This window comes from Cydia strobilella, chromosome 16, assembly GCF_947568885.1.
Source record: "Cydia strobilella chromosome 16, ilCydStro3.1, whole genome shotgun sequence".
NCBI lineage: Eukaryota > Metazoa > Arthropoda > Insecta > Lepidoptera > Tortricidae > Cydia > Cydia strobilella.
The window spans coordinates 13,137,666-13,158,244 of record NC_086056.1 but is presented as its reverse complement, the minus strand read 5'-3'; the positions used below and the strand labels follow the sequence as shown (position 1 = coordinate 13,158,244).

Here is a 20,579-nt window from a genome sequence, read left to right as displayed (position 1 = left end):
AGTTGTTTTGCAGTCAATTAGTTTTAATTTCACTAATTACGACACTGAGATGACCTTTAAATGTTTCATGCACATTAAATTCTAATCTATTTGTTTATTTTGTGTAATTAAACGAATTGAGGTCAACTCATTCGTCATTTTGTCATGAACTTCCAAGTGTGAAACGTACTGTTTCCTCATAGTCCAACACGGTCCAATTTTTCCCTGTATCAAATATACAAAATTAACTTACATTTGTCGCTTAATCAATATTACAATAATGCTTGAAGGGTCTTACCATGGTAATGCGCTAGTATAAATACAGACGGTGTGAGATGTAGCCAGTAGTAAGCAAAACCCTGCACGGCCCTGCATTAGAATACTAAGGCGAGCTTACCATGGTGGAGCGCGCGCTGGTACAGATGCAGGTGTGCGAGATGTAGCCAGTTGTTGCACGACGACGGCGCGCCCGGGCCCTGCGCCTGCACTCACACACCAATCATAGCGCCCAGTTTGCCGCCCTACAGTTAATACTAAGGTCACGTTACCATGGTGGAGCGCGCGCTGGTACAAATGCAGGTGTGCGAGATGTAGCCGGTTGTTGCACGACGACGGCGCGCCCGGGCCCTGGGCTTGCGCTTGCGTGCTCTCGCACAGTAGTCGTAGCGCCATGAGTTTGCCAGCCCTGCACATATGGCCAATATTAGTGAAACAGAATGTAGTATTTTAGAGAGAGCAGGGGTGCTGCACTAAATAAATTAAATAATTATCAATTAATATGTTGTTATATGGTAATGATGCCTCCCAAGAGTCATTTTGCACAGGTTTTATAAATAATACATACCTGTGCGAAGGCGGCAGCGCCTCTGCCTCGAGGCACCATCCTGCCACCAGGTTAAAAGGCACATGGATCTCCGTGTTGCCATTTAGCGTCTGATTTTGGCTTATCTGGAACAACGACAAACAAACTGAACAACTATCACAGGCAAACTTTTAAAGTAAAATCTCTGGTCGTATTGTTTGACGGTGCTTCGAACAGAAATGAATACTAGCAGTCATTATTTGTTTATTTAGGTTCTTCAATATTAATTATACATCAATGTCTGTATTCTTTAGATCAAAATTCAATTTAAATCCAGTAACTGTAATGCCATACGATAAATAAATATTAATAATGTGTTAGGCATACACCAGTATTTATTTCAACTCTGCTTCTGTTTACTGCAGACATATCACAAATAACGATATTTAGGTAGGAATTTAGTACTAGTTCAATACGAAATATAAGAGGTTTCAGCAAAACGTTATGTTCACAAAGGAAATAAAATCTATTTCAAAAATACCTTTAAAAACTCGAAATAATCGTCATCATCAAATGTTTTCAAATTCGAGTTTAAAACGATTTGTAACATTCGTAAAAACCAGCTAAAATCACTAATAAACTCGCGGAAATAAAAATAAACTTCGATAACGACCATTGGGTTCGATATTAAATTAAATTAAATTGACAAGTAAATTGTCAAAGCTAAGCAATCTACCCACATTTTATTAATTCTTTACAGCTGCTTTAAATAAACAAACGTTTCATTCCACGCACTTATCTTTTTCAAAACTCGACTCATTTGCTTGGCTCTACTTAATTTTTAATAAATAATTTAGGTAGTTACTTTTATTGAAGTAACGTTGCCTAAATAGAAGTACTCGCAGTTAATAAAACACTTAAATTCAACAGTTTGTAAATTGTAATACATACTACGCATACGCGGAAAAAATGCCAATTCAATAAAGCTACCTTTTTCCGGAGCCTCCTCAGAAGCCTCCTTTTTCCGCTTCTTCTTTCGCATTGGCAGTCTTTAAACACTTTAGAGTTGGACAACACTTCGTACAATCTCACAAACAACACGCACAGACACCGACACTTTGATAACTTCGTGATTTCTGCTCAACAATGTCAATTTAACAAAAAAAAAACTGTACAGTAAACAATAAACAAATGGCCAGATCGAGATGAAAATGATTCATTTAGCTATTACACCGAGATATCGACTGATAAATTGATAATTCCGTCACTTGTTTACGATAAAAATTAACAAATGGCTGGCGTATTGAATGACAAGGTTTGCGTAGTGTTAGCGGTAGAACGGTATTTGAATGCTTATTACATACTCACGATTATAGGTAACTGAACTTTAAGTTAAATAACTAACACGCTTATCTTTCAAAATTTAGAAAAAGGTCAATCGTTGTGTGTATACGCGGCTACCGACGTCGAGATTTAACTTTATCTCGATATGCTTCAATGCGTTTCAACCATCATGATAAGAAATTCGAATTTATTGGAGAGAGAACTATTAGACGTCACTGCAAAAAATGTTGTAAAAAATGTATTCGTGTAGTCGTTCGTTTTTAGGGTTCCGTACCCAAAGGGTAAAAAACGGGACCCTATTACTAAGACTCCGCTGTCCGTCTGTCATCAGGCTGTATCTCATGAACCGTGATAGCTAGACAGTTGAAATTTTCATAGATGATGTATTTCTGTTGCCGCTATAGCAACAAATACTAAAAACAGAATAATATAAATATTTAAATGGGGCTCCCATACAACAAACGTGATTTTTTTGCTGTTTTTTTCCGTAATGGTACGGAATTCTTCGTGCGCGAGTCCTACTCGCACTTGGCCGGTTTTACACACTGCAAGTTTAAAAAATAATCGATGTCGCATGTCAATTCAAACTAGACCGCTGCACAGCAATAAAAAAAACTAAATTTTTGCGACGCAAATAGATACTTTTTTGTTACTTATTAGATTAGTTCACGACAGCTTTGGTAAATCGATTTATATGTTAATAGCTTTGTTCGTCCTTTTTGGATCTGCGATGCCTACGGTTCCATCATGCATAACAAACGTATGTTACATTGGAAAACCAATTCGAATTCGTTATTATTACGCATATAGAAGGTAAAAAAAATTATGAGTTTTCCAACGACATAGGTTAAGCGTAGTGCGGCCATATACTATACGCAAACCTCGTTGTTATCAATGTTGCAATTAATTGAAAATTAGGGTTGGCAAAACTATCTATCGTGGGGTGGTATCCCTAACTTCACAATGGTCCCAACTTCGCCCAAGTAAAACATTAAAATAATAAGTTTACCAAGAAATAGATATCTACTGAATTTACAATTAATAGTTGCGAAAAAGCGTTTTAAAGTAAATAAAATAAAATATCTAAAACTTCACCTACTCATTTATTTATTATGAAAATTATACTAAAACTTAATCTAAATCCTAAATGTTGAGTTACTTAACGCCCATGATGTATGTTACAGTTGACTTATGTTATGATTTAATGCTAAAAAGTGAAGGCGAAGTTATGTAACTGCTAAAGGCGAATTTAGGGTACGTATCGAGCCAACCCTTATTTTCAATGAACTACAACTGCTAAAAATGCACTTTAAACTATTTTCTATTGCACCAAATATTACACAATAATTAAGACTACTTCTTGCTAGGGTGAATGTTCTGGCAACAATGAAATAAGGTACAAAAATGTTTGCAATAGCCACCAACTCTTACCCACGTATAAAGTAAATACTTTGAATTGAATAGTAAAAACTAGAGTGGGTGCTTAAATTAACAATGATGGCATTGCGACACGGCGGACACATGGTCAGTTCAGCTGGTGTCAAGGTCGCTTGTGAATTTAGGTTTCTAATTTGATAGAATAACGTTGATAAAACACGTATAGGCATGGCACAGTTATTTATTCATCACTAGCTTTTGCCCGCGACTTCGTCTGCGTGGACTTAGTAACCGCAGCTAGAGTAAGAATAGCGCCTGGAAAAGTTCTCATAGCCATCTAAATTTGAGCATATTATGCACACAAATTAGCAGGCACTTCGTTAATTATCTCAATTCCATCCCGCTTTTTACTTTCTTAAGGGATGATTTTCGGGATGAAAACTATCCTATGTCCTTCTCAGGGACTCAACCTATCTCTATGCCAAATTTCATCTAAATCGGTTTAGCGGTTTAAGCGTGAAGAGGGAACACACAGACAGAAAGACAGACAGACTGACTTTCGCATTTATAATATTATAGTATGGAGTATGGATTCGGTCTATCGCCTTTTCTTTTCTTACGACTGATGGTCTGGCCTAGTGGGTAGTGACCCTGCCTGTGAAGCCGATGGTCCTGGGTTCGAATCCCGGTAAGGGCATTTATTTGTGTGATGATCAAAAATATTTGTTCCTGAGTCATGGGTGTTTTCTATGTAATAAGTATGTATATCGTCGCCTAGCGCCCATAGTACAAGCTTCGCTTAGTTTGGGGATAGGTTGGTCTGTGTTAGATGTCCCCTAATATATATATATATATATATACTCAAAGTGGTAGTTACTGATATCAATACCACTGTCAATATACGAGTATATGGGTTAACAATAATGGTGTTTAAAATTTGAAGCTTGTGTTGCTAGAAATATATTAAAATTTTGATGATCGGTGAGTGAGTCAGTGACAAAATGAGAACTGAAATAAAACGTAATTGCGAATATATAGTTGGTCACGCAAATCTTGTCAGTAGAAAAAGGTGCGAAATTCAAATTTTCACGCCAACATATAGAGGCCGAAGGAGGCCTCTGCAGATTTATCTTGTACTCACCTTCAGTAGAGTAGCGTTGAGGTGTATGAGGTACTTGTAGAGGTTCTTGTGCGCCTGCGGGTCGCGCAGCAGGTTGGGGTCCCCGAGGGCGGCCAGCATGCGGCGCCACATGACGGCGGCGACGTCGGGCAGCCAGCCGCGGGCGCCGCCGCCCATCACCACGCCGACGCCGACGCCGACGCCGACTGACCCGGCTAAGCTGTCTGTCGCTTCGTTTTCTGACCACTCTGTATAGTTGCAAACCAGATTTTAGACTCTAAAATGGCTATCATCAATTGTTTCCGGTTTTAAATTATGGTAGTCGTTTTTAAGGTTTTCCGTTTCAAATTCTAAAAACTATGTTTTTATTTATACGCCCTAATTGAAAATGTTTTCACAAAAGTTTCATGAAATCCGAGTTTTTATATTACAAGAGCGAAAGACCTATAAAATGTTTTGAATTTATTTTATAAGATTGAAAATCAAACGGTGTGCAATGAATTACAAAAGTTCTTACCGACATTCCCGCCGTCTGATGCTAAATCTATCTGCAGCGGCGAATCCTTGATGGAGCTGCTTTCGACGCCGCTCGACGGAGCCGGCGACGGGGACCGAGATTCTATCACAAATAAAACAGTTATCATCGCAATTAGCCTCATGCATGAAGTTTATATTTGAACGAAATGTTTTTCACATCACCTATTCGAAAAGGGAACTTTTCTTCCCTGCTAGGAGGGATCAAAGTGGCACTTTTCTGTTCAAGGACATTTTGTTGCCAGTATAAAATATTGACACAAAGACATATGAAATTAGTATGCATATAATCGATTACAATTTCTTTATAATCGATTACGTGCATACAATTTTCTAACTTAAATAATATTTTGTTGTAATTGTAAACAATAAATGTAATTAGCGTATTTTAAATTAATTAATAGAATATTTAAATTAAGTAAATTAATTAATTAGCGTAATATTTACAAAGAAACGTAAAAAACATTAGTTTAATAATTTAATTTTTATTTTGACATTTTAGGTCTCCTTAAACGCAACCATACTTGTCTATGCAATTTAAAAAGTTTATATTTAAAAAGTTTTGTACAAATATTTCACAAAGCATAATTATGCGGTTCTGTATTGTGTATAAATTTGTAAATACTTAGTTTAAATCAATAACTTTATAATAATAAATATAAGTGATATCAGTCTTCATAGTGTTCTTCCGAAGATTTGGTTCAAAAGGGTAATAAAGAGCTAATTTGTTACCAGAAAAATCTACAAAAATAATGCACTTGATTTTCATTGTATCATTTTAGGTGTTTGCTGCTGTCTTTGAAAAGATATTTGGTACATAATTATGAGCTGTAGGTACTTTTAATTTGTCAGTAGTCACGTCTGAAAATATCGATACGGACAAAGTGCCAGAAGTATGTACCTACCTATACTTAGGTCGTGTATACATATTTTTGGCACTTTGTCCGTATCGATGTTTGCTTAAAATAATAATGTTTTGAAACCTAATTTATGTATGTAATTTCCTCATAGGTGATGTGAAAAGCAGTATGTGTCACATGGTAGCAAAATTATTTTCACCTTGGGCGTTAACACTTGAATCCTCCTCCTCCTTGAATCATCTTGAATTGAGGGTCGGCAACGCGCGTGTAATATCTCTGGTGTTGCAGGCGTTCATAGGCTACGGTAACTGCTTACCATCAGGCGGGCCGTATGCTTGATTGCCACCGACGTGGTATAAAAAAAAAAAAAAAAAAAATCCCTCACTACGCTCAAGATTCTATGTTAGAATCCCTCGCTACGCTCAGGATTCTATTATAGAATCCTTCGCTTCGTTTAGGATTCAATTGTACGCCCTCGCCGTAAATATGTAATTTTGCTCCCTTGTGACACAATCTACTATTATTCGGATGTTTGTTACCGTTATATCATGTTACAAATGCATTTCCGTTTTTAAATTACCATTTAATTACTTAAAATTATAAATAAAAAGTACAAAAATTTGCCCGCGAAAAGCTAGTGAGCGAAACGCTCGAAACGCCACATGACGTCACGCGTTCGACAGATTAGTGTCATTAGTAGCAAACGTCATTTGGGCCGCCCAACGTGTGACGTCATCACGCTCTGTCGAATTCGCGCCAAAAATTATGAGCGTTTCAACCGCTCAAAAATTTTCAACATTTTAAATATTTTTTAATAAAATAATGTTAAGGTTTACAAAAGTATTTTTATCATTTCCGGTGTTCCAACGATATAAATTATGAATCCAAAAATAAAAATAAATTCATGCATGGAGCTAATTGAGCATAAAAAGTTTGTACAAAAATATGTAAGAATTCAATTAATATACATAGTTTTATTTGCCTTGAACAGTTAATGTTACACACCTTGAAACAATATTTGTCAAATAAAGGCAAATATTAAGACTATCTTCGTAATATGACATCGCAAACCGTCGTAAGGTATAAAGTTATGAAAGAATTCGCTTTCTTGGATGTACCTCGATACGTGATACTTTCCCTTTACCGTTGGCAATGAGGATATAATAAGAGAGCGGTACTGTCATAGTAAATTTTGTAACCACTGTAAATTCACTGCCATCTATCGACATACTTTGAAACTAAAAATTAAGATTTATAAAAATACGTTAAAATGTATTTAAATATGAATAAATGATTTTTTTATTTGCATTAATTATTTTTATATGATTTTGATCCATGTTCTTTCACTGATATGCGTTAAAATTATAAATAACAAACGAAACAGTCAACGCCCTCTATACGAGTGTAGGCCAAAACTAGTGGCGCCATCTGATCGAGAGTCAAAATTTCGTGATTTTCGAGGCACGTTTTTTCCTTAGACTGTATCCATCTATTACGGAGTTATATCTATCTTTGCCGTTGGTTAGCGGGTTTTCCTACGTTACAACAAACGCTCCGTGATTTGTGAGCCATTTAGGGTTCTGGCTGAATTGGACATTCCATAGCGTCAATATTAAACAACCTATTTTGCTAGGACACTAAATGGCTCAACAATCACAATCACGGAGAGTGATCGTTCGAGTCCCGCACGATACATATAGGTTTTTCAGTGTATAAATATAACTTCCTTAGTAAAAAAGAAATGTGTCCACTTACCACTAGCGGAGTCTCTCTCGTCGTGTTGCGACGAGTGCCGCAGCGAGTCAAGCGAGTACCATCTCCGGGGTTTGCTGGCTGGTTCTTTGGTATCTTCTGCTAAATAAAGAAAACAAATGTTCATTATAGAAATTGGTGTTATTGTGGACATCACTATAATTTTAGTTATGATGCCACTATGGACTTGGCTCATTAAAGTTGCGTCTATAATTATTTGGATAAAAATAAAGTCAACAAAACGTCATTGTATCTCCAAACCTTGATATTGTACCTTATAATCAACTCATATATGCCACATATGTCAAATTGCTTTTGGGCCCGAGATACACTTGTAAGTTTTACTTACGTAAGAAGGGACAGCTATACTACAGAATGAGATATGAATATCGTTATCTCATTCTAACAAATAGCTTTGTCCCTACTTACGTAAGTAAAACTTACAAGTGTATCTCAGGCCTTAAAACATGAAGTTACGCGAGACTAAGTAAAATGTGCTAGAATTTGACCACGCCAAGTGTTTCTTCCAGTATGGCGCTTCTGTGGCTCATGTATGAACACTGCCAAATAGGTGCAAACTTAGCGTGGTCGGAGTGTAGGATTGCCGGACATGTGTACCGTGTACCTGTGTGTGTGAGGGTGGGCTGGTGCTTGTGTAGGTGCGGGTCGGAGCGCGCCCGCGTGAGGCGCCGCGCGCCCGTGTCCGCCCGCCTAGTCGCTCCCGCCGACAGCTTTGGTGATTTGCCTAAATTAAATCAAACACGTTAGCGACACCAGGCCGCGTAGCCAACATGCCAATCGCTTACCCTCCATAGCGATCGAAACGCAACTGTCACTGTTGCACTAATATGGAAGAGTGAAAGAGAGGCACAAAGCGTTTCGTTGTCGAAGCGATAGCGATTGTCACACCTTGGCTAGGCCGGCTGAAGAGATATTTGTTGTACTCACAGCGACAATGCAATAAAGGGGAGGATTATAAATGTAAGTGCGCCGCTTAGGCCTAATTCACAAAAATGTATCGAAACTTGCCATATACAGGGTGGCTAAAAAAATAAGTGCATTCCCGTAGCGGCGGTTTTGAGATTAAACTGAGCAACTTTTACTATGGGACCAACCGCGAAATCTAGAAAAAAAAAATTACCCTCCAATAGAAAACGGACCAGCCAAAATGTATGAAACAACCAAATTTTTTAAGCCATAGTAAAAGTTGCTCAGTATAATCTTAAAACCTCCCTGGCAACGGGAATGCACTTTTTTTTTAGCCACCGTGTATAAGAAGGAGCGAATCCTAGAGGCATTACTCGAAAATGGCTAGAGAGATGGACTTGATAAATTGATTGCGTCAAAAAATAATCTTGAATGATAAACAGCTCTACACTTGGTCGACATTACCCAGCGCTCGTCCCTCGGGCTGGTGCGGCGGCGGCGCCTGCCTGTGCGGCGGGGGCGCGGGCGCCACGCGCCGCTCCCTCCCCTCCCTCCCCTCCCCGCCGCGACCCTCCCTCCCCTCCCCGCGCGCCTCGCGCCCCTCCCGCCCGCGCCCGCGCGACTCGCTGCTCTCCGACAGGTCGAGCGAGTACACGTGCCGGGCTAGTACGCGAGTTAGGGTTTCCATTGTTTTCTGAAACAAACAAATCCAGGACCATTTCAAAATGTCTATTTAGACAAATAAATCTTTATAATGTAAAACGTGCGCCGGACGAACTCCGCCGACATTTGAGACTCCGTCAATGGGAAAACCTGAAAAGAGTCCACAATTGTCGGACATGATGACCTTCGCATCGTGATCGCTGTGATACGATTTCATTCCTATATCCTCCTGAGGCATAAATTTCCAATTCCTTCGAGCCGCAGATATTGTCTCGAATTGACTGAATTTCGAGACCGGGCAAGACACAAAACATCAATGTCTATTTTCATTCGCAATCGAATACAAAATGTTGATGTATTTGTAAATAAAAAAATTCATTACAACAATATTACATACCGCCCATTCTGTAATTAACTCCTCCCAGTGCGTCAACCTCGTCAGTAGCTCCATGAAGTTCTGCCACAACTCCGGCTTCACCCGCCACGTTTAAATTAACAACACTCCGTAATATTACATACCGCCCATTCAGTTATCAACTCCTCCCAGTGCGTCAACCTCGTCAGTAGCTCCATGAAGTTCTGCCACAACTCCGGTTTAACTGCTACGTTTAAATTCGCTTTTATCCACGTCACTATTAGCGTTTGGAACAACGCCGGTGCTAAAAATCCACCTGCAATAAACGTTACTTTTAGAATTATTATAGATTAAGAAGAGCCAACCGCAGTACAAATCACCAACTTTACGAATCTGAAAGAGCCGCAAATTTTGTTTTCAGTGGTCTAAGAACTCTCTAAATGTGATGTTTTTGGTCCACTGAAGAGCTGAACTTGTACGAGCCGCAGTTTACCGACCCTTGGGTTAGGTCAGAGATAATGTATTCTAGTAGAAAACTCCCGTGACTATGACAGGTTACTCAAGTTAAACAGAAACAACCTGCCGTTAAATATCCGGGGATATAAGGGATTGAAAATGAAAAAAAATGTTTAATTCTTCTATTGTAAATAAAAAAACCTGAGTGACAAAAAGAATCTTAAAGTTAATCGAAAAAGATCTTAAAGCTAATAATGTAGACGCAGGGACAACACAAAATAGATTGTTGTGGCGAAAACGTACGAGGAGGGCTGACCTCAAGTGATATGGGAACATAGCCAGGAGAAAGAAGAAGAAGAAGAAAAAGAGTGACCTGTTTTCATTGAAGACTATATCATAATAAAAAGTAGTATACTTTGTTTAGTCTTACCCAGTGATTCCTGTTTTCTCTTTGGTGGTACTTTGGTAAGTACAAGCGACGTTATTTGAAGCAATACCAGCAATAGTTGTTCCCTGCATCAAAAAACTCTAATTGAAAAGTTGATTCAGATGAAAGATCTTTAAAACTATGCGCCTGTTTTTGATGGCCCTATATGCTAAGTCCAAGATTATTTGCGAGATCATGTAGTCACGATGTGATGTTGAGAATTACGCCGAATGATAAAATGTGACATGACCATGTAGCGATAGTTGATAAGAAATAGGGAGAGTTGTAGTAGAACGTTCTGGAAGTACTGACCAGGAGCCGGCGTCCATGGCGACATGCATGACCATGTAGCGGTAGATGTTGAGCACTCGCTTGCACGTGTCCGTCTGCTCTTCCAGCAGCTGTTGCTGCCCCAGCCCGCCAGGCGGCGCCACTGGCGAGGAACTCGCTAGGAACACGTTGGCCGCTTGCGTCATGAATACTTGTAGAACGTTCTGGAAGAAAAGTATATTACAAAAATTACATTACAGTCATAGTACTGCTAAGACAAGTCAGTTGTTACGACACTAACTAAACCGTCGTCAACTCACTCGGCTTTCTCTACCAGGAATGTAGGGATCGCTGATACCTTTATCTATCTGCCTTCAGCTGAATCATTCCAGGTTTCTAAGTATGCGCCGTTGGCAATGAGGGCTATCGTTTTTTTGCTCACCAGTTGGCGCCTCTGTTGATGGTGGTCCAAAAGACTAAAGAACAGCTCAGTCATTGAAGTGACAAGTGACATTTGACATTTCGAACTATGGAAAAGACCACCATCTACACTAGCGCCCCTAGCGGCGAATTTATACGCGTTAACCCTCATTGACTTAAAAGGTGTACTTACTTGAAGGCCAGCGCGCACCATAACATTATCTCGCCCCACGGCGCCAAGGTACGAGTCGTTCCGGAGTCGTCGCGGCGGCGCCGCGGGCTCGTTCGGCTCGTACGTGTTCTCTAGCAGGAATGGCGGGATCTCCGATACCTGCCGAACAAACATAATGTAGTAATTATGTATGCATGACGGGTTCATGAAAGAAAGAATAAATCCATCAACATATTTCTCAATAATTTCGTTAAGGGCAATTGGAGTACTATGCTTGGCACAGTTACCTGACCATTCGAAAATATTATTGCAACAAGATAATAGCGCAAATATCGTAAATCGAAATTTGGTTATCTGCCTCTCAATCGCACTTGTATGACATGCGCTAATAGCAGAAGAAAAGTTTGATGCAGTACATGTAATGTAATAAGGTTTATATATGTAAGTTGACCTTATTGCGACTACATAAGGTTCATATAAGCTCACGTTCATCTGTATCCAGTCCTTATAAAGCTGATGACACGGCGTGCAGCTCCGGCGTGAGCGAACGGCAACAGGAAAGCTTGGCACTATACATTACTGTGAAGTCGACCTTATTGCGACTAGATAAGGTTCATATAAACTCACATTCATCTGTATCCAGTCTTTATAAAGCGCGATAACCCGTCGCGCAGCCCCGGCGTGAGCGAACGGCAACAGGAAAGCTTGGCGCAGTACTTCGACTGTGAAGTCGACGTGCTCGCGCGACCAGCCACATAGTACGTCGCGGACTACGGCAGAGCTACACAGGTCTTCTGCTGGGCAACCTAAAAAAAAAACTCGTTATATTTCATTCGAGATCATAAACGAATACTAGTGCCGATAAGCCGCGTGCAAAAAACCTCATTACCTACTGATGGAGCGGAATTAATACATCGTTTACACTTTGCCGCTGCGGGCATGGAGCATTTCGATTGTTCTCTCTCAAACTCACTGTTGCCATCGGAGGCCGTCTTTAGTCAAAGCACCTCTTATTTCAGTAGGTACGCATGAGATGCATCCACCGATGAATTAAACTAGTTACGAACTGTAGGATAATATTCGGATCGGATGGATATAGGGTTTGTTATATGTCGACCCATTTTATTTCTCGGGTTTCGAGAATTCTCGAACCCAAATTCTCGAGTTTTCTCGAGTCTTTTTGTATAAACCGTAATATTTTGGTAATATAAAGAAACAAAATATATTTTTTGCATGATTATATTCATATACGTTAAATTCTAAATCGCGGGCGAAGCTGTAAAGCAAAAAGGCGAGCCTTGCTTCAGTTCGCATTTCGAGTTCGGAACTCGAGAATTCATCATACGTCATTTTTTTCTCGTCTAGAATGAAGCCAAAATTCTCGAGTTGTCTCGAGTGCGAGAAATCTCGGTGACAAACCCTAGATGGATATCAAGTGGATGTAAATGGGTACGTACCTGGTTCCAAGCTAGGATGTGTGGTATTAGACGTAGAATCATGAGACGAAGCCCTGCTAGAGTCCGAGGGTTGTCCTACGGTAAAAGACGTTTCTTCCTCATGTTGTAACGACGTTGCTGGCGTCGGAGTATTTGAATGCGGCACGTGCGACCCTGTGCTGGTCATGGATGAAGGTTGGCCGCCATCACTTCCGGTCTTCTTGAGGAAGTGGGCGTAGTTCGCCACCCATTTGATGAGGATCACGCGGCATAGAACGTAGTCGTCGTCTAGTATATTGTGTTGGACTGGCAGTTCTGAAATTATTGAGTGGCATTAGTCTTTGCTAAATAATTACAACAAGTATATTATTAGTAAAGGGCGGCCGATGGATGAAAGACTTTTTATAAATTTCGAGTAATATTTATGTATTCCTTTTTATTAAAAATATATAATGCATGATGATAAAGTTCCAAATAATGTTTAAATATCACTTTACAAATATGTAGATGTCATTTTCCCTCTATAAGTGGATACGGTAGTGAATTATAAACAGAACGGAATGAAAATATGTAATATATAAAAAATATCATTATTTAGGTAATGATATTCATAATCAAACTTTTAACTTTTTTGTGCAATTGAAAGTATGTTCTCTCTTTTTAAACCAATTGTAGTCATATCTATATTACGTATATCGTGTGACACTATTTTGACGTATTTTGCATCCGTCAGCCGCCCATAAATTATCAGTTTACTTTGAAAAAAAAAAAAATAAGTGCAGAGTGTAGTAAAAACGACAATTCATGAGATTAGAACCCCAGGTTCGCTTGAGGCGTGGCATAACGCCGGGACAGTGAGACAGAACTGTACTTGTAATCTGTCTTGATGTTACATACCTAAATTCGGTTTATACAATGAATTCTTGCTGTTATACTGCGGACAGATGACAGGCAAATAATACATCTTAAACCTCTCCAGCAAAAAAGCAAAACTCCTCATACACTTCGCGTGCGACCGGTCCTTCCAATGGATCTTGGTTACCGATGATGCCATTCCTTCCAGTAATATTTCAAAGAAATGCTTCGTTTCATTGTCAATAGCTTTCTCATTGGCACTTGGTGGCAGTAGCGGTTGAACCTCCACACATTGGACTGGGTTTAAAGCGTTTGTATCATGAAAGATAGATGCTGAGACGTTCGCTAGTTTTCCCATGAAACCTGTAGTAGTTTGCTCCACTACAACCTTTTTGGCATTGTCTGTGGTCGAGCTAAAATTCGGATGGTGCAGTATATCCTCCATGCTGAAGTCTCCGGAATCGTTAGGTGCGTTTGGGTCAGGTTTCCCTTTGAGTGGTGAGCCGCTTGGTAATATGCAAGGTTCGGGCAGTCCTGGCACGAGTGAAGCGAACATCTTGTGAACTTCCACCGGAGCATTGTCACCGAGGGCTTGATACCAGAGCAGGAAATACCTGTATGAAAGCAATATGCAAATATTATCACTGTATGTTTGTATGTATAAACTCTTTATTGTACAAAACACAGAACACAAATATGGCACAGAAATAGGCAGTACAAAGGCGAACTTATCCCTTTAAGGGATTTCTTCCAGGGATTTGTTGTTGATGAATATGTTTTTATCAACATTATTTTTCCAACTAAATTGCTATGCTGCCTATGCTAGGCACACATCAAGACTATTCTAACAAGCTTAAACTAGACATGGAAAAGGTTCCAAACATATCAATGTTACAGAATTCCTATGGCTATATCCTACTACATCATCAGACTAGATAACTAGACTTTACCACAGCATTTCATGTCTAATGAACAACATGAGTATGACACACATCATTTGAATATTAAAAAGTTTTACAGTAAAAGTAAAAAAAGAGCCAAGCTTTTTTAAAGCCAAGACTTTACATAGCAAGAGTCATATACAGAGTGGCTAAAAAATAAGTAAAAAAAATTACCCTCCCATAGAAAATAGACCAGCCAAAATGTATGAAACAGACAAATTTTTTTTCGCGATTTCGAGGTTGGTCCCATAGTAAAAGTTGCTCAGTATAATCCCAAAACCTCCCTGGCAACGGGAATGCACTTATTTTTGTGGGCACCCTGTATAAATTAGGTATACTTTGGCTTAGTAAATTAGATCTTGTACTATGCATAAAGGAAATAATACTATATTCTTTTATTAAAACATTACATAGCTAAGTTGCTGATCTGGGCCAGAATCTGAATAGGTTGCGGGTCTGAATTCTGCTTCAAGTGATACATTTTTCATTTCATCTTAAAAATATTCTTTAATGTTTACCTTATCGATTCTGCTCGCAACTTCTGTGAGTTGCCACTATGTAGGAGCTTGGAGAAGATCCTGGTCAATGAGTGCAGCTGCCATCGTTTTCCAATCAGCTCCGGCAGCAGGCATAATACTTTTTCGAGAAGGGACAACGCCCCTTCTAGCTCTTCTCTTCCGGCTTTATGAACTAAAATAAATAAATATATGAGTATCTAAAAACTAGATTTTGATTTATTAGCTAAATCTTTTCCATTGTGTTAAATAATTATCTTAACCCCTATTAGTGTTACTATATTAGCGTCACTTGCACCATCACCATCCCACTAACCTGGGGTTAACCGGTTAAACCTGGAGTTACCATGGTTACCAGTACAAATTGGCACAGGGTTAACTAATTACCGGGTTAACCCCAGGTTAGTGGAATAGTGCATGTGGCGCTTAATAAATTAGCAGGCCATTTTATAAATGTCTTAGATGTAATAAAAACAGAAGTCTCTATAGTCCATTATTACATCAAGTTGTTTTATAAAACAGCTGCAAAACCCATTTCCAGTAGAACTAGCTATTAGTTAATGATTTCATGGTCGAATAAATGAAAATGAGGTTTTAGGTTTATCACCACCCTTTTTTATGCGGCGTTCTCTGTCTCGGCGGCAAAAGAACTCTAGAACGCGGCGTTCCGCTTTGACTGCCACGTTCTGACCCTGCTGTGTACGTTATCGTAAAGACTCAGGTACATTCGAAAGAACGCAGAACTCTGAACGCGGACCTCGGATCTCCAGACCGCTCATTGTCACTGTTATGTGTTCAAAATTATCTTCATATTCTTTTGTTTTCCTAACAATAAATATATAAACAATTGAAAACTTCACCCAATTAGCTACTTTTGCTGCTAAAATAATGCCATGTGTTAATAACTTAGAAATCCATCCAACTTATCTGTCCTAACACCAAATAAGTGAAATGAACAAGAAAATTTTGAATATGGACAAATTTCATTTCAAAATTATGAATAAAAAAATAACGGTACATAATTGAGATTAAGAAATAAGCAAGTAAGAGTTCATTGAACCAAAACGAACAAAGTTTATATTGTGATTACTCCATACAAAATCAACAATTGATCTCTGATAAGATCCTTAATTAGATCTGGACAAAAGTGGCCTTAAGTAATTGCATATCTCAGCCATTCAAAGTTCAGTCAAAGTGTGCTCCGCGGACCCTAGGGCTCCGCAAAGTCTCTGTGGGGGCTCTGCAAGAAAAAATCAATAACCAGCTTCCTTTATCTCTGGTCCGCAGTTAATTTCTCAAATATTTTTTTTTAATTTGGGGCACAGTCACCAAAAAAGTTTGAGAACCGCTAGCATATCTAAATTTATTTTAATTTTTCTTATCATTTATTTATATGGATTAGGTCAAGCCAATTAATTATCTTATCTTGTAAGGTTGTGATAAAAACTTAAGCTGTGTGCATAAAAAAATCACTTGAGTTAGATGAGTCAGAATGTGTGAGTCACTTGTGTTGTCTCAAAGTCTGTCCATAACACACCTCATTTGCCTTTACCTGAGTTAAACATGCAACTTTATATAGACATATTATTTTAGCAAAAAGAATCCAACAATAACAATAGATTGCGGAAATAAATAAAGAACATAAAATATTATGTTATCAGACAAAAGGTATGGTTGGTTTGCAATGGAATTCCAATTCTTATTGAATCCTTATAGCATGAGCACATTATTGTAAGTTTATTTTTATTTTTTATACCACAATGGTGGCAAACAAGCATTGTCAATTTTTCAAGCAAAAGGGTACAGTCAGCAGTAGATGTACCTAAGTGGGCTGAGCACAACTTTAGAAGAATAAGAGTTGTGCAGATCATTTTGAACACCTCACCCGCTTAGCAACTTCTACTGCTGTGTGTACCCTTTTGCTTGAAAAAAATGACAAATAATGGAGAATAATTTTTATTTTTATTAGTTCTGACCCGTCGGCTCCCTGGGTAGCCATATTTACTAGAATATGGGTCCGGGTCTCTAAAGGTCATAGTCATTTTTTCTTTCAGATACTTAACAATATTTTTGTCTGGATGATTAGATTATTTTTGCTGTACAGTCACCTGAATTAATATCTGGCACAGTGCAGCAGTAAAATATGTATATAGTTGTACTAATAACATTGTCAGTTACTTAATTATAGTATCGAAAGATATTATTACAGGTAACTGTTATATATTAATTTAATATCCCGACATTTCTACTGTCCTCAAACCAAAAGGTGATTATAGTCTTCCAAAGTAGTAGACTTTAGCCGCCTTATAATTTGAGGACAGCAGATTTAGTATACCCTTTAGTATACACTCAGTTACTAATAAGCGAATGTTAAATGGCTGCTTTAAACAGTAATTTGTCTATGAAAGCCCCTTTAGTTAACTCAGTTCTGGAGTCATGCCAAACTTAAAAAATGTCATAATTAGTGAGTGGTACCATTCAAGCATACTACCATTTTCTAGTGTTAAACTCCACTAAAACAATTAAATACTGGCAACCTAAGCTGTATGAGATGAGAAACAAAAAGTTGTAAAAGATATCACAATGCATTAACAGTAGCAGATTTATGATTTCTATGTTATCTGATAGTTCTAATGCAATGATAAGATATTCAGTTAATAGATAAGGCTTCAGTAGCTTTATATAATGCTTTTAGTGCTGTAAAAGAATGTTCCAATGATGAGATACAATTAAAATGGATATGTGTATGATACAGTGCCACCCAAAACTCACCAAGATGGAACGGAAGTTCTGTATGGTACAAAAAGAGAAACAATAATAAGTACATATATTATTAATAATCAAGTTCACCACAGACAACAAGGAAAATATACTCATTAAATTAAACACTAGTATTTTAATATTGCAGTTAGTTAGGAATATGTAAATTGTGATATTACCTCTTTGGCGAAGGTTATTTTCTGCTTGGATAAAGTTGTCATACAATATAAAATACACATGGCTGAAGTTGGCCTCGAAGTACGTTTTAGCTTCATCCGCGTCAATGTGCTCTGAAATAGAGGAAGATCATCACACACTCTCCACTTGCCCTTGCTCTAAATATCAGCCAAATTGCACTTGTAACACTTATGGGTAAATAGCTCATAGAACTGTGATATGACATAAAATCATTAGGAAAAGAGAGTTTATTTTCACGGCAAACACAAGCCGAGACGCATCAATTACAGTTATTTCCCACTAATTAGCATGTTCAACGGAATGTAGCGTCTATCGCCAATAGATATATTCTAGCCACTCGTACACCCTAATAACAACACGATCAACCTAACCACACTCGATTAACACGCGAAAACCTCACCTAAAACAATTTTTAAGTGTTTCAATCGGGTTGCAGAATCCTTTTTAGAATCCTGTATTTTGACTGTTGATTTCTTAACATCTTGGTGAGATTTCTTGGTAAACATGTCGGTGTATGTATTACACGATCATAACGAATATCTTCTTCATCCTGACAATGAGAAATTTGGCTTTTCACATTGTTTTCCTGAGAGTTTTCACTCCCATTTTGACATAAGAGAAACGAAATCTCAAGCAAGTTGACGTAAACACTACATTTGTTTTTCTAAAATGCTGGCAACGGTATTTACCGATACTGCCACGGCGTTCAATTTTTTTGACAAAGTAAACCAAAGAAAAACCAGATTAAATAAATGTAAAAGGAATGTTACAATTAAAACATTGGTTTATACATTTTTACCAAAATAATATACAATTTACCGCGTTTATTTATGTGCGAGAATGTTGTGAATAGCTGCCTTTATAACGGTTTGCAGCACTGGCGCGAAATTTTAAATTCACGAACAGAACTACTGAACGGATTTTCATGCGGTTTTCACCTATAAATAGAGTGATTCTTAATATTGTCTTTGGTTACCGCGATAGGTACTCATGAAATAAAATTATGAAAACGGATTATATCGCGTATATTGAATTTATAATACATCCCGACGTTTCGAACCCTTTACAGCGTTCGTGGTCAACGAGTGACGGGTGAGTGATTCTTATTTCTTGAGGAAGGTTTTTACTGTTTTTAGGTGTATACCTAATTCGTTAAGGTTTTGTGTAACCCGGCAAAGCCGGGGCGAGTCCCTAGTATAGCATTATGTTTTTTTTATGTAACCATAATTATCACATCGATTCGAAAGCATACAATTAATAGGTATTGAAAAATCTAATAAATATAATTAAATCTTTAATCTCATCATATTTATAATATAGAAAGGTTGGTAAATCTTACTTCCTAATGACGAGATTTCGTATTTCAGTTAAATAAATAGAAATAATGACTCCAGACTCATTAATATAGCTCACAAGCATAAATTTTAGGTCTGTGATATAGCTCTTATGTATTTACTTAATTGTACATAAGTTCCGAAAAACTCATTGGTACGAGCCGGGGTTTGAACCCGCGACCTCCGGATTGCAAGTCGCAAGCTCTTACCGCTAGGCCACCAGCGCCGATACAACAATTATAAAACTTTAATAATAAAGACAAGTAGGTACGTTATTAAAATTGTTAGTTGTTGTTAGGTACATTTGGTGTTCGGTTTCATATGCAGGTCGTAGAACGTACTCGTAGGTAGTTTATTTTTCTAGTTTGCAATACATTTATTCTTATTAAATCAAAATAATTACAGTCTGGCAAAAAAGAGTAGAAATTAAAATGTGGCAACACTGTAGTGTTGTCCCTTTCAAATCAATCTAAGAAAAACGGGACGACACTACCACTTGTTGCCACTTTTTAATTTGTACTCTTTTTTGCCAGACTGTATATACACGTTTTTGTAGTGGGTGAATGAATATTTTGCAAGTATTCGTCAATAGCGTAATAAGCCAATTAAGTCACTAGGTGGGTTTATGGAAGCGCGTTAGGTATATATATGTATATCTTGGGCCCTATAGCGTGCCCTAGCACACTAAGTGATTTTCGCGCTTTCGCTAGTCTCCGCGACCAAAGATTTATATAACTCCGTATAAGATGGATACAGTCTAAGGAAAAAACGTGCCTAGGAAATCAAGAAAATTTGATTCTCGAACAGATGGCGCCACCACGTTTTACCACCTTTGGCCTATTCTCGACTAGATGGCGTTGACGGTTTCGTTTGTTATTTAACAATTTTAACGCATATCAATGAAAGACCATGGGTCAAAATCATATAAAAATAATAAATGCAATAATTTATCCATATATAAACACATTTTATGGTATTTTTAACCATCTTCATTTTTGGTTTTAATCGTGTGTCGATAGATGGCAGTGAATTTACTGTGGTTACAAAATTTACTATGACAGTACCGCTCTATCCTATACATA

The 20,579-nt window shown here is 38.0% G+C and overlaps 1 protein-coding gene across 1 annotated transcript in view; it reads right to left on the bottom strand.

Annotated features, from left to right (window-relative positions):
• LOC134748547 (probable Rho GTPase-activating protein CG5521) overlaps window positions 1-18,809 on the bottom strand; it is a 44,999-nt gene extending 26,190 nt beyond the window's left edge. The window contains exons 1-18 of the mRNA XM_063683336.1: window positions 18,564-18,809; window positions 18,145-18,255; window positions 17,978-17,995; window positions 15,209-15,380; window positions 13,792-14,363; window positions 12,916-13,209; window positions 12,086-12,264; window positions 11,480-11,617; window positions 10,909-11,090; window positions 10,600-10,682; window positions 9,878-10,029; window positions 9,161-9,389; window positions 8,394-8,513; window positions 7,772-7,870; window positions 5,140-5,241; window positions 4,644-4,870; window positions 824-927; window positions 528-664 (exon numbers count right to left, since the gene is read on the bottom strand). Coding sequence (XP_063539406.1) covers window positions 528-664; window positions 824-927; window positions 4,644-4,870; window positions 5,140-5,241; window positions 7,772-7,870; window positions 8,394-8,513; window positions 9,161-9,389; window positions 9,878-10,029; window positions 10,600-10,682; window positions 10,909-11,090; window positions 11,480-11,617; window positions 12,086-12,264; window positions 12,916-13,209; window positions 13,792-14,363; window positions 15,209-15,380; window positions 17,978-17,995; window positions 18,145-18,255; window positions 18,564-18,669 — 3,025 coding nt within the window. The 5' untranslated portion in view covers window positions 18,670-18,809. The remainder of the gene's footprint in view (window positions 1-527; window positions 665-823; window positions 928-4,643; window positions 4,871-5,139; window positions 5,242-7,771; window positions 7,871-8,393; window positions 8,514-9,160; window positions 9,390-9,877; window positions 10,030-10,599; window positions 10,683-10,908; window positions 11,091-11,479; window positions 11,618-12,085; window positions 12,265-12,915; window positions 13,210-13,791; window positions 14,364-15,208; window positions 15,381-17,977; window positions 17,996-18,144; window positions 18,256-18,563) is intronic.
• Window positions 18,810-20,579: the final 1,770 nt, after the last annotated feature.